General features: G+C 36.0%; 1 protein-coding gene across 2 annotated transcripts in view; it reads left to right on the top strand.

The window, feature by feature from the left end:
• The window catches only part of MGAT4A (alpha-1,3-mannosyl-glycoprotein 4-beta-N-acetylglucosaminyltransferase A), a 122,171-nt gene that overhangs the window by 65,973 nt on the left and 40,240 nt on the right, over positions 1-15,958 (top strand). For both annotated transcript variants that reach the window (XM_080814884.1, XM_080814885.1), the window contains one exon: positions 3,480-3,613. In XM_080814884.1, coding sequence (XP_080671010.1) covers positions 3,480-3,613 — 134 coding nt within the window. The remainder of the gene's footprint in view (positions 1-3,479; positions 3,614-15,958) is intronic.

Raw genomic sequence — 15,958 nt, 5'->3', positions numbered from 1 at the left:
AACTGCTTCTCCCTTGCACTGTCTCTGCAGAAGTATTTGCTATGCTGGCTCTTTGAGGGTGGGGACTCCGTTTTCTATTATCCTCCAGCTCTCCTGAAGCTGATCCAGCTGATTTTTAAATACCTGGAGTTAGGGTCTGCTGATTTTAAAACTTTGGAAGTTAAGCCCCATTGGTTTTCAAAGCCAGATGTTATGGGGACTCATCTTTCTAGTGTGGGTTCTCCTTGCCTGTGGTACCTGGTGTGGATTCTGCTCCTCTCCCTCCTTGGTGCTTTGGTATCCCTCCTGTGTGCAGTTAGTCTCACAGAGGTTTGGTTCCTAAATGCGTTTCTGCCCCTTCTGCCCCTCCTGTACTTCTCAATGTGGCCTTCTCTGCGATTGACTGTAAAGTCTCTTGTGCCAGTCTTTGAGTCTTTTCCAGAGTTAGTTGCACTGTGTGTCCATGAGCTTAGGATCTTACTGCTCTGCCATCTTCTCAGAAGTCCAAATATGACAGAAGTCTTTTTGAGCCCCAGGAAGCTCTTCATCTCAAAATGGAAGAGAGGAGAGTGTGGCATCTACCTTTTGGGGCTATCTTTTAAACCATTTGGATCTTAGTGTTCTTTTTGGGGGGGATGGTGGTTACTGCTTTTTAAATTTTGATTCCAATACAGTTCATATATTGTGTTCATTTCAGTTGTACAATATAATTATTCAATAATTTTATGTGTTCCTCAGCACTCATCATAAGTTTATTCTTTAATACCCATCACCTATTTCATCTGTCTTCCCACTCACCCCTCTAGTAACCATCTCTTTGTTCTGTGTGGCTAAGAGTCTGTTTTTTTGGTTTGTGTCTTTTTTTCCCCCTTTGTTTTGTTTCCTAAATTCCACTATGGGTGGAAATCATATAGTATTTGTCTTTGTCTGACTTAATTATTTCTCTTAACATTATACACTCTTGCTCCATCCATGTTGTTGCGAATGGCAAGACTGCATTCTTTTTATGGCCGAATAATATTCCAGTGTGTGTGTGTATATACCACATCTTTATTCTTTCATCCATCCATGGACACTTGGGCTGCTTCCATTATTGGCTATTGTAAATAATGTTGTAGTAAACATAAGGGTGCTCTTATCTTTTTGGATTAGTGCTTTCATATTCTTTGGGTAAGTACCCAATAGTATAGTTACTGGGTCATAGGGTAGTCTGTTTTTAATTATTGAGGAACCTCTGTACTGTTTTCTACAGTTGCTGTTCCAGTTTACATTTCTGCCACTAATGCATGAGGATTTCTTTTTTTCTCCACATCTCATCAACACCTCTTTTCTTGTGTTGTTGATTTTAGCCATTCTGACAGATGTGAGGTACTATCTCATTGTGATTTTGATTTGCCTTTTTCTGATGTTGAGTCCTGTCAAGCATCTTTTCATGTGTCTTGTTGGCCATCTGTATGTCCTCTTTGAAGAAATATCTGTTCAAGTTTTCTGTCCACTTTTAAATTTTTTAAAAATTATTTTTTTGTTGTTAAGTTGTATTCTTTATATATTTTGGATACTAACCCTTTATCAGGTATGTCATTTGCAAATACCTTCTCTCATTCAGTAGGTTGTCTTTTAGTTTTGTGGATAGTTTATTTTTGCTTTTGTTTTCCTTGCCTCAGGAGACATATCTAGAAAAATGTTGCTATGGCCCATGTTAGAGAGATTATTGCCAATGCTCTCGTCTAGGATTTTTATGGTTTCATGTCTCACATTTAGGTTTTTAGTCTGTTTGAGTTTATTTTTGTGTATGGTGTAACAAACTGGTCCAGTTTCCTTCTTTTGCATATAGCCAAATTATGGATGTTAGTATTGTTATTTGCAGAATCATGGTAGTGGACTCCTTGAGCCCTGATCTTTCAGCTTCCTTCCAATTTCAGAATTTGATGAATTCTAAGTATTTTGTAGCATTTCTGATAAATTTTTACATTACTAAGACTTAAATGTTTTTAATACTTGCAAAATATTTCTCCACTGGCTTTTTAAAAGATGTTATTTAAAAAAACTGCCTGTGGATTACAGTCCTATTATAACACAATATATGCATTCTTAAAATTTATTATGCTATATAGAATTGTTCAATAAAAGGAGAAAAGTCAGTATCGCAGTGGTCAGAAAGTTTGTTAGTTACATGTACAAAAAGACAAAAAAAAAAGCACAGTTTTACACATGCTAAATGATTAAGAAATACTAAGTACTACAATAAATAAGGTACTGAATAATGCTTGAGGTTTGCCTGTTAAAATGGGCTTCAAAAGGATTGCCACTTGGAAGATTTTGAGAAGTGTGATACAAGGCAGGTTACGTGCAATCTGGTGGAAATTTCAACACTAGATGTAGACGTGTGGTTCTTCATGTGTAGCAAACTGAGGCAGCTGGTAGAAGTTAGAAGTATATACTGTTTGTGTATTTCTACATTGCTTGGTTCAGTTTTTTTAACTCATTTCAAATGGTTGCCATTTTCTGTGTTTACCTAGTGAATGCTTGACCCAGAGGAGAAATTGCACATAAGCAAATGCAAAATCCACATGATGCTTAGATAGTTGCCCAATACATTAATTTCTCAGGAAAAAAAATTGTGTTGCAAAACAACCATTATAGTAGAGCTGGCTATAATTTCAGCCTTGAAAAAGTTGCACGGATAGTACACACAGTGTTTTCATATACCTCACCCGGTTCCCCTAAATGTTCAGATTTTGTGTAACCATAATATAACGATCAAAACCAGGAACTTGACATTGATGCTGTCATGTTAACTAACCTTAGAGTCTCTTCAGATTTTGTCATTTTCTCATTCTTCTTTTCTTGTTCCAGGATCAGACTCAGGATCCCATATTTCATTTACTTGTCATGTTTCCTTCGTCTTCTGCCATCTCTCACAGTTCTTTATTCTTTCTTTGTCTTTCCTGATCTTGACACTTCAAGAACACCTGGACAATTATTTTGTGGATTATCCCCCCTAATTTGGATTTGTCTGATATTCATGGTTAGATTGAGATTATGCATTTTTGTCAAGAAGATCACAGAAGGGATGTTGTGTCCTTCTGACTGCATTATATACATGATATCTGAGACATTGGGTTTTTTTTGAGACATTAATTTTTAAGATGTGTTCAGTGTTTCTATCTTTTACTTGTGTAATAAATATTTAATACTTTACTGTCACTTGTTTTTAATGTCTTCATTTTTAACAGTGCTTTGACATTTTTTTGGATAAGCCCTGTGGAAAAGAATTACACTGTTACGGCTATGCTTTTATAGACTTTGATTATTTTTCTTTGTATAGTTGTACATTTTATAGTATATTTTGATTCCTCAATTATTATTGAGTAGTATATTTCAATTTCACAGTTGTTGCTCTCAATTTGAGAGGGTATAATCATTTTTGAAATACTAGTGTTACTCTGTACCATCTTTGTGAAATCTTTTTATGTAATTACTATCATTATTTGTTTCAGTGTCAATAGTAATGGGAATTCCCACAGTGAAGAGAGAAGTGAAATCTTACCTCATAGAAACTCTTCATTCCCTTATTGATAATCTGTATCCTGAAGAGAAGTTGGACTGTGTTATAGTTGTCTTCATAGGAGAGGTAATTATTTGTCATTATTATTTTTTTTTTTTACTACATGTAATGTATAAGAGTTGAAACCACAAATGAATGTTTTAATATGCTTTTATAAGCATACTTTTAAAAAATGTAATGAATAAATGTTAGATAATACATTTTTTTCTGATAGTTAAACGTAAGTCTAACTTGTGTTTTCCTTAACTTCTCTCCTGCAGTAACAGTCCAGAAATAGTGATCTGTTGTGAGGAGGATAATATTATATATATTAATCTTTAAGAGCAATGAGTCCCCATATTTAGCTCTCAGACCTGAATTTAGAGATTTGCACTGATTTTCTTTGGGAGTTTTGAAACCTGAGAAAGGCTTTGACTGGGTTGGAGTTTTATCATTTCCTTATTTTCTCTACCCCTACTCTGCATTCCCAAGATGCAGCCATTATTATTATTTTAAAAGTCAAAATATAAGGATGGGGAACATTTCTTATATTTTACTCTCCTCACAAGATCTAGGGAAAGCATATTAAATATGCTTTTTGGGAATAATGAAGGAAAAAAGCCCCTGGAGTAAATATTTTCCTAATTATCATGTAGAATTTCAGAATATGAAAGGATTTAGGACATTTTCTGGTTCTAACATACTGATTCACAACTTTTCTTGGTTTCTCATGTCTTTTAAAAAGAAAATATTATTAATGATTTCTTTAATATAAAAGTAAACACATGCGTGCCATTTAAAACAATTACAGAAATGTGTAATGAAAATTTACTGGCTACTCCTCCATGTAGATATAACTACTATTGATGTTCTGAAATATATTTTAAGCCATTCTTCCTATGGCTTGTATACATTTATATGTAAATGGGATCATTGTATATATTTGTTCATATCATGGACATTTTTCTATGCTAAAAAGAATATCATAGCATCACTTTATGTGATTGCAAAAAAATCCATCATATGGTTTTAACATAATTGACTTAATTTCTGATTGATAACATTTAGATTGTTTCCAAATTTTTGCTCTTTTTTTTAAAGACTGCACTGTGCATTACTATAAGTAAATTGTTGGGGACTGGAATACTTACTGATGTGGGATCCATTCCTAAATGTGGAATTGCCTGTTCGTAGTCCACATATGTTAAAGTGTTCGCACATGGTCAAATGCCCTCCAGAAGTTGAGCCAGGTTATTCTTCCAGCAGTCGGAGAGAGACCTGTTCCTATACTCTGCTAGATAATACTGGTCTTCGGCTTTTTTTTTTGCCAAGTTGATGGGTAAAAAGAATATATTTCTTTTAATTTGGATTTTTTTACCAAATGGGATTAAATATTGGTTTGTATGTCTTTTGACCCTTTGTATTTATAGAGTGTATTTGTCAATCGCATATTGTATGTCAGTAGAAATTGGTATAGTCTCCTTGGTTTATTATGTCATGTGGCCATTTTTATTTATACAAATTTTTGTCAACTAATAGAAATTGGGACAGTCTCCTTGGAAAGCAATTTGGCAATAGCTGTTAAAATTTAAAGTACTATTAAATACTCAGTGACCTAACATTCTGCTTCTAAAAATTGAGGTAGTAGAAGCATTTTCAAGTGTGTAAATACATTCAGGCTTATACACACATTTATACAGCTCCTACGTATGCATTAATTAGATGAATAGAGATAATGGTCTTGTGGAACATACATTGCATGTTGTGAGAGTTGGGATTATGGGGATATGCCACTTTCTCTTGTATACACTTTTATAAGATTAGAATTTTGAGCATGTACTGAATTTTTTTTTTTTTTTTTTAGCATGTACTGATTTTTAATGAGGAAAAAAAAAAAGCCTTAACACCATAAAAGAAAAGAAATACGTACTTGGGTAAAGGGAAGACTCAGGTTTTTTTCTTTTTTTTTTTCTTCCTGTGTAGGGAAAAACTCACTACTTCCCTACTGTGTGTTTGTTCCCTGTGTGGCTCTACTTTTTTTTTTTTTTCTTTTTTTTTTTAAGGTTTATTTATTTATTTGAGAGAGAGTGAGAGAGATAGTGAGGGCAAAGCGGAGAGGAGAGGGAGAAGCAGGCACCCTGCTGAGCAGGGAGCCTGACGTGGGGCTGGATCCTGGGACCCTGGTAGGATCATGCCACCCAGGCATCCCTGTCTCTTCTTTGACCTAGACACTTCCTGGACACTTTTGGTCAGCAACTGTATGAAACTTTGCCCCACACCAAGGAATTCTCTGTGACAGCTGCTGGGTGTCCTACAGTTGAACTGAATTCTGATGCGATCTACCTGAAGTTAAGGTCAGATCTCACAGATTAAGGGCTTGTTTGCACAGAACTGACTCTCACGCCCACATGCACGCATACTTCGGAGGCCAGTTGCAAGCCTTGTGTTTCTGACCAACCAGCTATAGGTTCGAGGTTCCAAAGAGCCCTCTCCTTGGGTGTGACTAATTTGTTAGAGTGCCTAACAGAACTCTATGCAATACTTTTGTTTACTAATTTATGAAAGGGTATGATAAAGGATGGAGATGACAGCCAGATGGAGGGGGTGTGTAGCACAAAGTAAGTAGGAAGGGGTGTGGAGCTTCCATGCTCACTGAGGGCACCATTCTCCCAGCACCTTTATGTATTCACCAGCATGCAGCCTCCCCAACCCTGTCCTTTTGGGTTTTTCTGGAGGCCTCATTACATAGTCATGACTTACTAAATCATTGGCCATTGGTGATTGATTCAGCCTCCTGGTCCTCTCCCTTCTCTGGAGGTTAGAGGGGTAGGACCAAAAGTTCCAACACTCTGATCACATGGTTGGCTCTCCTGGCAGCCAGCCCCCATCCTTCATTAGGGTGGGGGGAAGGGGTGGGTCCAAAACCACCTCATTAATGTAAGAGAAGACACTTCTGCTGCTCTTATCACTTGCGAAATTGCCAGGGTTTGGGGAGCTCTGTGCCAGAAATGGGACAAAGACCAAATATATATTTATTATCACAAATCACAATGCCATAACGTAAAAATAGTTTTCAGTCTATAGGGTCAGATTTGTGTACGGAAGAATTCAGGACCCTCTTGCCATACCCCTTCACCTGATCACTAAGATGTAATAACACTGGGTGTGGAGTAGATGACCCATATTCAAGGCCTGAATTCTGCCAGTTAACTGCCACTTGAGCCTCGTAAGCTCAATAGTGTTGCAGGCAGGTGTAGTGAGATCACACACAGGGAGAGGTGTTGCATGCTCACAGTTCAGTGTGACTGCCTGCAGTTGTCTGAAGACCCCCGAATTGTGGTGTTTGTATATGTGTTGATGTAGATTTTAGCATCTGGAAGAACATCTGTTCTGAGCCACAAAGTTGATTTAAAGAGTTGATGGATTTATAGAGTTCACTGAATTGCCTTTAGGCAATTGAAAATTATTAATCACTATGTTTGATTCTACCTTGATTAGTAGTTATTTTTAATATTTTTTATTTATTTATTTGACAGAGAGAGAGAGATCACAAGTAGGCAAAGAGGCAGGCAGAGAGAGAGGTGGGGAAGCAGACTCCCTGCCAAGCAGAGAGCCCGATGTGGGGCTCGATCCCAGGACCCTGGGATCATGACCTGAGCCGAAGGCAGAGGCTTAACCCACTGAGCCACCCAGGTGCCCCCCTTGATTAGTAGTTATTAATCGAAGTGTTTGGTAGCCTGAGGCACATTAACACTAGTAACAAATACATATTCTGTGGAGGTGACCACATGGTTTCTGGCTCTAGATCTCTAGCATCTTCCTAAGCCTGCATTTCGAACTGCCTACTTGATAACAGTAGTTGAATGTTATATGAGCAATTTTTAACCCGTCCATAACTAAGTTAATCTGGTTTTCTCAGACTGCTTCTCTTCCAGGTTTCCCATGTGTTTATTCAAGTCTTTTTTTTCCTCACAGAATTAATAAGTCTGTGTTCCAATTCTTTTACTCTCAGTTTGTCACATAGACCTAGCTTGTCCTCAGTTCTGTTTGTGTTATTCCTTAGCCTGACGTGTTCCCTCTTCCTTTCTTTCTTAATCATCCTTCAGGTCCCTGCTCATCCCTTTTATGAAACTGTCCTCAGCCTCCTATATGAAATTTATTTAGATTAAATAGGTAGAAGTAAATTGATCTTTTGCAAACATTTTTAATTTTTGCAAAGGTGTGAATTACCTCTGGTCCACTTTAATGTGTGAGCAAAAAATTAAAAATGAAAAAGAGATGTAGAAGAATGCATATAGATGTTAAAATATATCATAATCTTTTCATGCCTATTTGACCTCCCATTCTTCATGTTCTTTTTTCCTTGGAGGGTCCATGAGAATGCCCCTCTGGGAGAAGAGGAGACACAAAAAAGTAGTTCCTGGCTCTATTTTTGTTCTTTGTTCCTCTCTGGTGATTTCTCCCCTGGGGTCAATTGGGCATAAATGATGAGACATTTATAGAACATGCAAGGTTTTGAGAGTTGACTGTTAATGTACTGTTTGAAAGTTTACTGACTCTATTCTAGAATTGCAGGACTTAAGAGGAATAAATTCCAGTTGCTCTGAAGGATCCATGATATGATCCAAGTGTGATATTCAGATTTTAAGATTGTATCATTCTCACATTTACTTTTACTTAGCACTTTTACTTTAAATTATGACCTTTGCATTTTAATGATCTTTTATCTGTATGCCTCATTATTTGTTATGTATTTTATGCTATTTTATAGTATTTCTTATACTGTATTATCATTCATATTATTAAAATGTTTTCCTACAGTGTACTCGGGATTTCAGCAAAATTTGTTTTTCCTGTTCTGTTTTTATATTTAGAGGATTCTGCATTTTATGAATCTGGCTGGGAGGAAGCCTCCCTCCCATTATACAAACTAAAAATGCCAGATAATTGCTTTACCAGTTCAGGCATATGACCTGGGCTCAGCCACTTGGATGTTCCTATCCTGGACTTTGAGTGGAGCTTAATTATTTTTTGATAACACAGAATACCCCAAAGAATAAACAGACAAATTATTAGAAATAATAGGGGAATTTGTCAAGGTGGCTGGATGAGATCGATTTATTTTTCTATATGCCGGCAAAAAAAACATTTCTTCTAAACGTATTTTTCTAAAGAAGCAGGGATTCTGGAATATGTCTCAATCTGGGATTGTGTCATGTTTCCTTATGATTAAATTCAAGTTTCACATTTTTTAGCAAGACCACCATAGAAGTGATATGGTATTCTTTTTCAGAGACTCCTTTTGAGATGATTTTGACATATCTCATTATCAGCATTGTTAACTTGTATCACTTGATTAAAGTGGTGTCTGACAGGTTTCTCTTCTATAAATAAGCTCTTTTTCCATATGTACTTAGAAGCTATCTTCTGGAGTGATGCTTTGAGATCATGCATATATCCTGTTTTTCTTCCTAACTTTTCTCAACTAATCATTCTTAATGATTCTTGCCTCTGACAATTACTATGTTTGCTGAATGGTGATTTCCTTGTTTTTTCTACATTAATTGGAATTTTGTAAGGAAGAACTATCCTTTTCTTCAATTTTATTTTGTTGGTTATTGATATCAGTGTGAAGTTGTGGATATTATGATAAATTTTTTACTTTGTTACTAAAATTGTTAAAATTTGGCCATTGGTCGCTCTTTCAATATGCCCCATCATTTTTCCTTATATCCTAGCAGCGTAAGAAGTTCTCAGCTTATCTTGTATTTTCCCTGCCCCAAACCTGGAATCAGCCATGTCCGGAGGGAACCTGGTATCTCTTAATTGAAGAGAAACCAATTAATTGGAGAGAAACAAACCTGGTATCTCTTAATAGGAAATACATGTATGCATATATACACACATCTGTACATCTATACAGGTCTTAAGTCCATTTATCTGTATGTGTTAAAAAATCACGAGTTTGTAATGACACCTTTGATTCCAGTCCAGTACTGCAGGGTTCATTCTAGCCTCCCCTAATTCCTTATTCTTACTAAGTGGGAAACTTAGCCTCATGATTCACAGTGTATCTGCTTACTTGCTTAATCCTAAATAAGCATAAAGTAGTTTCTGTATTGCTGATCTATTTAAACCTGTTGATTAAAGTTCATTTTCTAATTTCTTCAAGAAAGGTCCACATGAGCAATTTTCCCAGAAGTCCTGGGTGGTCAAAGATGTTATCTTCTGCCTTTATTATTTGCTTGGGTATAGAAGCCCCCAGTCACAGTTTCTTTTTTTAGGAGGTTGCAGGGGAGTGCTAGTGCTGAAGCCAGCTAGATGACCTTCCACGTTTCTCACTGCTTGCTGTAAGAAACCCATATTGCCCAGTTGCTCAAATGATTCTTTTTCCATCCTTAAAGCCTAGTAATCTTGCTCTAACACGTCTTGATTTCAACCATTGTGGATCATTTTTCCCTGGCACATAATATGGTCTTTAGGTATACAGAATCAAATCTTACTTATTTTCAGGAAAGAACTTTTGAATGTTCTTTTTATTGTGAACTTTTAAAGACATACAAGAAAGTTGAAAGAATTTTAGAGTTATGTCTGCATATATGACACCTATATTTTACTACTAAAGTTTTAGTATTCATTTATCATATCCCTACCTATCCATCCTTTACTCATCATTAATCCATTGTATTTATATATCTTCTTTCAGGAATTGTCTTCAACCCATTTGCCCATTTAAAAAAAATTGTGTGGTGGTTTTTTGTGTGTTTTGTTTTTGAGTTATCAGAGTTCTTTTTATATACTGGATACTTTTACTTTGTCAAATATGGGTGTTTTGTGAGTATTTTCTCCTAATCTGCGGAAGTCTATTCATGTTTTTCACATTTTCTTGGTGAGGAAAAGTTTTTAATTTTGATGAAGTCTAATTAATTAATTTTTTGCTTTCTAATTATTGTTCTCCATGACCTTAAGAAATCTTTGCCTAGCCCCAAATTGTGAAAATTACCTGTTTTGAAAACTTTGTTTTAATTTTTGTATTAGGTCTGCAGTCCATCTTGGGTTAATTTTTGTTGTGGTGTAACAGTGTTCACGTTCATTGTTTTCAGGTGGGTGTTCATTTACTCCAGTACCAGTTGTTGAAAACACTTTCCTTTCCCCACTGGATTGCTTTGATGCCTTCGTTGAAAATCCAGTGACCATATAATGTGGGTCTTTTTCTGTTGTTTCATTGACCTATAGGTCGATCCTTATGCATGTACCTCACTATCCTGATTACTATAACTTTGAATAAGTATTGAAATCAGGTAGCGGGTTAAGTCCTCCAATTTTGTTATTATCAGAATTGATTTAGATTTTTTAGGTCCTTTGCATTTCCATGCACATTTTAGAATCTTCACAATCATTTCTAATATCTAGTGTTGCTTCATAGTAGCAAGTGCTTTAACTGGGTGTTTTTTCTTTTAAATTAGTGGGGAAATGTTTGGTCATGATTTTTCATCTGTTTTGTGGCTATCGATACAGTTTTTTTTGTTTTTGTTCATAGGTTTTGCTGAATTTCTCCTTTTTTTCTTATATTTTTTGTATAGTTGCTGTGCTGGTTCCTTTTTTATGAATCATCGTAGAAGGAAATAGCTTTTTTTTTTTTTCTCTCCCTTAGGCCACTAGGTTACAGGAGGAGGAGTAGTATTCCAGACTAGTTGTTTTTTAATCAAAGACTGTCTTTGTAGCTGCTACAGTCAGGCTGCTTCCTGCAAATACAGTTGGTCTGTGTAATTCTTCAGTCTACCTCTGATTATTGGAACCACATTGGATTCCTTTAGAGCTTGAGAAATTTGGTTATTAATATTTGTCTTACTGAAAATGGAGTTTGCAGTTTTGTATGTGTTTCTCATTGGTAATGCTGTATAATGTCAGTGCTTCCTAGGCAAATTCTATATAAGTGGCGCAATCTTTTCTAGTTAGTTTAGTGTGCTTTCATCCAGAGTTCAGTTCCCTGAATGCTTTGAAACTTTTTCCCACCCAAAGCATCTGAAGATTACATTAGCCTCAGAGACAGTAGTCCTCTGTCTGGTTATGTTTTCTCAAGTTCTTATAATTACCTGTTAGTCCTCTTTTTTAAATAAAGGCAGAAGTACAGATACCATTCTAATTATTCTTTCATTTGATGAACATGTATTTATTGAAGTACTAAGGTGAAGAAGGTACTGGAGGAGATTTTTTTTAAAAATCCACTGGACAAGAAATGGTGCTCTTAACTTGTAATGTAGCATTACAAAGTGATATTTTTTCTCTACTTTTTTTTGTTGTTCTGTATTTGAAAAAAATATATTAATTATACATACACACGGCTGAAGAGTCCCAGTAGTCTATGGAGTTTGTTATTCTAAACAGTAGTCTCCTGTCTTCACTCTTCCTAACACCCCTCTAATTTCCTTCTTTTCCCTTCTCCATTTCCTTCCCTCTGAGACCTTTTCCATCCTCTCACCCAGCTGGTTGGCAGCCAGGCAGACCAGACAGGCCTCCCTATAATGCTATTCAGTTGACATTATTCTTTGATCTTTTCAAAGAACTTTGAGTTTTATTGACTTCATCATTTCTTTATTTTCCTGCTACATTAATTTCCATTCTTTATTACTTTTTCCCTTCTACTTGTTTTTAGTTTGGTTCACTCTTTTTCTAGATCTTTAGATTTTTCCAAATTCTTAGATACACCCCCCCCCCCTTCTAGATTTTCTAGATTTTTTTTTCTGAATTCTTTTCTAATAGAGGCAATTTTAAGCTATAAATTTCTCTCTCAGTTCCACATTAGCTGCATCTCATAAATTTTGGTATGTCAAGTTTTACTTTCATTCAGATCAAAATACTTTTTAAATCCCCTTGTAATCTGCTTTGACCTGTGGATTATTTGGAAATATATTGTTTAATTTTTACCTATTTGTTGATTTTCCAAATTTCCTTCTGTTGTTTTATTTCTAATTCAGACCTTTTAAATTTATCAGTACTTGTTTATGAGCTAGCATATGGTCTATCCTGGACAAGATTCCATGTTGCTTAAAAAGAATGGATTCTGCTATTGTCCAAGAGGCGTGTTTTATAAATGTCTGTTAGATCGAGTTGGTAGTGTTGTTCAGATCTTACATAGACTTGCTGATTATCTGTCTTAGGTTTCTGGTTTTCATTTTAAATTACATATTACTGTGTAAGTGCGTCAATAGTGTTTTGGGCCTGTAATTTTTTTTAGCAGTTGCATTTTAAGACGTTTACTTAAGCATTTGTTACAGATCATACCCAAGTCAATTAGGAAGAAATGGTACATACATAATATCCTACTAAATTTGCTTATAATTCAACCAGTATTTACCCAAACAGTGGTAAGTACTAGGCATATCTTTGAGTAAAACAAGCCTCTTCCCAGTGAAACTTACAGAAAAAGATTAAAAAACAAATATACAATGCAGTAAATGGTAGTAAGTTCTTGAAGAAGAATATTAAGAAGAATATTAATAATAAATAATTTGGGGTTTATAGAAAATTTATGCAAATAATAGACTATTCCCTTGACTTAGCTTGCCATAATATTAACCACTTATGTATCCATGACAAAACTATCAAAACTAGGAAATTAACATTGGTATAATACCATTTGCTAAACTGTAGACCTTATTCAAATTCGATGTTTTTCCACCTATGTTCGTTTTTATGCTTTAGCAAACCAGCCCTAAATACCACCTTGCATTTAGTTGTTCTGACGCCTTAGTTGCCTTCTACCCATGACAGCTGGTTGTACTTTCCTTGTCTTTCATGAACTCGGAGGTCTTCACTGAGCACACTAGTCAGTTACATTGTAAAACAGTCAATCTGGATTTGTTTGCTATTTTCTCGTGATTGGACTGTAGTTATGCATTTTTTGGTGAGAATAACAGGACTTACTTTTAAAAGGGTCACGCTGACTTCCTTGGAAAGGAAAGCAAAGAAGCTGCTTAGGAAACTATTGTAATAATACAGGGGAGGCTTAGACTAGGATAATTGAAGAGGGGGTGAGAATTTGAACGGAATGCGTTCTGATTGGAAAAGTTTAAAACTATTTAGGAGAAGGAAAGGAGGAAAGACTGTGATAGACATATTGGAAATGAAGTGTGTGTATGTTTGTTTATTCTTTTAACAGCTTGACCGTTTTACTAGAAACTGGTAAGGCCAGCTGGTATTTATTAGACTTTCTGATACGTCTGCATTGAATTTAAAGTATTGTAAAGCCAAGCATTAGATGGATAGGAATAGCTTTTCCTTTGACCCTAGGGACATAAAATTTATTATGAGCTGCCAGTCCCATTCTAGCCCATGGGGTCCTTTTAGTGCCTTTGATTTGTCACTTGTACACATTAGTTTTCTGGAATTTTCTTTGGTTCCTTATTATGTAAAGTAACATCTGTTTTAGGCTCTGAAAGAGTTAATAAGGACTGGACTTACTTTCCTGCTATAAGCAGCTAGAAGTCTGAACAAAATATGATTCCTTTGCTCTCAGACATTGGACACAGACTGTGCACGACAGGATTCCCTGAGACAGAAAAATAAATGCAGTGAATACTACAATTTCCCCAACTTTCTGCCTGGAGATGCATTCCAGATCACACTGCACAAAGGCAGTCACAGGGAGAGCAAAGGGAGACTGCAGAACAGAGTTGCAGAAAGGAGACTGCTGCACAGAAAATGAGAGTGCCTTTGGGTCCTTGTTATATTGGGGTGCATGTGCACAGGGTGCACTACACAAATCTGGGGAGAAAAATGATCAGGGGTCTGCACCCTGAACATTGCCATTGCTTATGCACTTTGAGTTCTGATGGGCCCAAATGGCAAGTCCTTGGTAGTCATCCAGGATATTTACTGGAGAATCCAGAGGAGTCAGACTGTCTTTGAAGTGGTCATTCTAGGCCCACCCACCCCAGCAAAGCTAAAAAGAGGCCTGTGAGGGGTCAACTGATCCACAGATAACTGCCTGCTTAAATAAAGCCCAGTGCTTTAAAAAAAAAAAATTAAGACACTCAAAAATGCAGGATTTATAATGTCTATCATCAAATAAAAAAGGGCTATCATGCCAAGAAGAAAAAAGTGAACCATAACTAAAAGAAAATTTAGCTGATAAAAACAAATCTACAAGAGATAGAGGTGATAGAATTGGAAGGAAAGGACAACAAAACTATTACAGACGTTTTCAAGTACTTAACACACTGAGGAATGGAATGGAAGATGTATAAAGAATCAAATGGTAGAACATATAGCAATGGAAAGTACATCTCTGAAACTTAAAATTTACTATATAATCTTAACAGATTAGATACCAAAGGAAAGGTCATTGAATTTAAGAATGGCAGTAGAATTTACCCAAAATTAAGAATATAGAGAAAAAGACTGAAAAAGTACAGTGTTATTCACCGCATTTATCTATGGGATAATAGTAACTGCTCTACCATATGGGAGTCCAGATTGGAGAGGAGAAAGAAGGAATAATCACTGAAATTTTTCCGTTTTTTGAAGAAAAGCATAAATCCTTAGATTTAAGAAGTCCAAAAAAATCCAAGCAGAATAAACACAAAACCACTGTCAGGTATGTCATAATCAAATTGCTATAAACAGATAAAGGGTAGGTCTAGAAAGAAGCCTAATAAGCAAAGACACATTATACACAGAAAAAGAAGAGTAAGAATACTATAGATTCTTGTTAGAAACTATGCAAGTCCAAGACAATGGAGCAATGTCTTTAAAGTGCTAGAGGAAGAGCCTGTTGTTTTTAATTTCTAAATTTTTTTTTTTTAAAGATTTTATTTATTTATTTGACAGAGAGAGATCACAAGTAGGCAGAGAGGCAGGCAGAGAGAGGGAGAGGGGAGCAGGCTCTCTGCTGAGCAGAGAGTCCGATGCGGGACTCGATCCCAGGACCCCGAGATCATGACCTGAGCCGAAGGCAGCGGCTTAACCCACTGAGCCACCCAGGCGCCCTAATTCCTAAATTTTTAGATGAATTGTCTTAGATCTCATCAGTCAACATTACAAAGTATTCATGCTACATACATCCTCATGACACCCAGGTATGTGGGCATTCTGTTAGTGCAGTATACAGATACAGTGTAACATCTGTCCAGATAACAATGGCATTTTTCTCAGAATTAGCACAAAGAATCAAAGGGTACCTTGATTCCTTCTACTAGTTGGCAGCCTAAGGGCTGGTTCACACTGAGTATGTGCTTGGCCTTCTGCTATGTCATGGGCTGTAGACCATTGATTAGTGAGCTTCTGAGTTGTTAGCAAATTCTTCCACAATCTTTGTTTGAGATTTTAAGTATAATTTCTTTCATCACTCGATAGAGTGAATAAAGAAAAATGAGTAAGGATATAGAAGACTAGTATAATGCTAGCAACCTAATGATACAAAATCTTAAG

Source organism: Martes martes, assembly GCF_963455335.1.
Source record: "Martes martes genome assembly, chromosome: 9".
Lineage (NCBI taxonomy): Eukaryota > Metazoa > Chordata > Mammalia > Carnivora > Mustelidae > Martes > Martes martes.
This window is presented reverse-complemented; position numbering and strand designations above follow the sequence as displayed.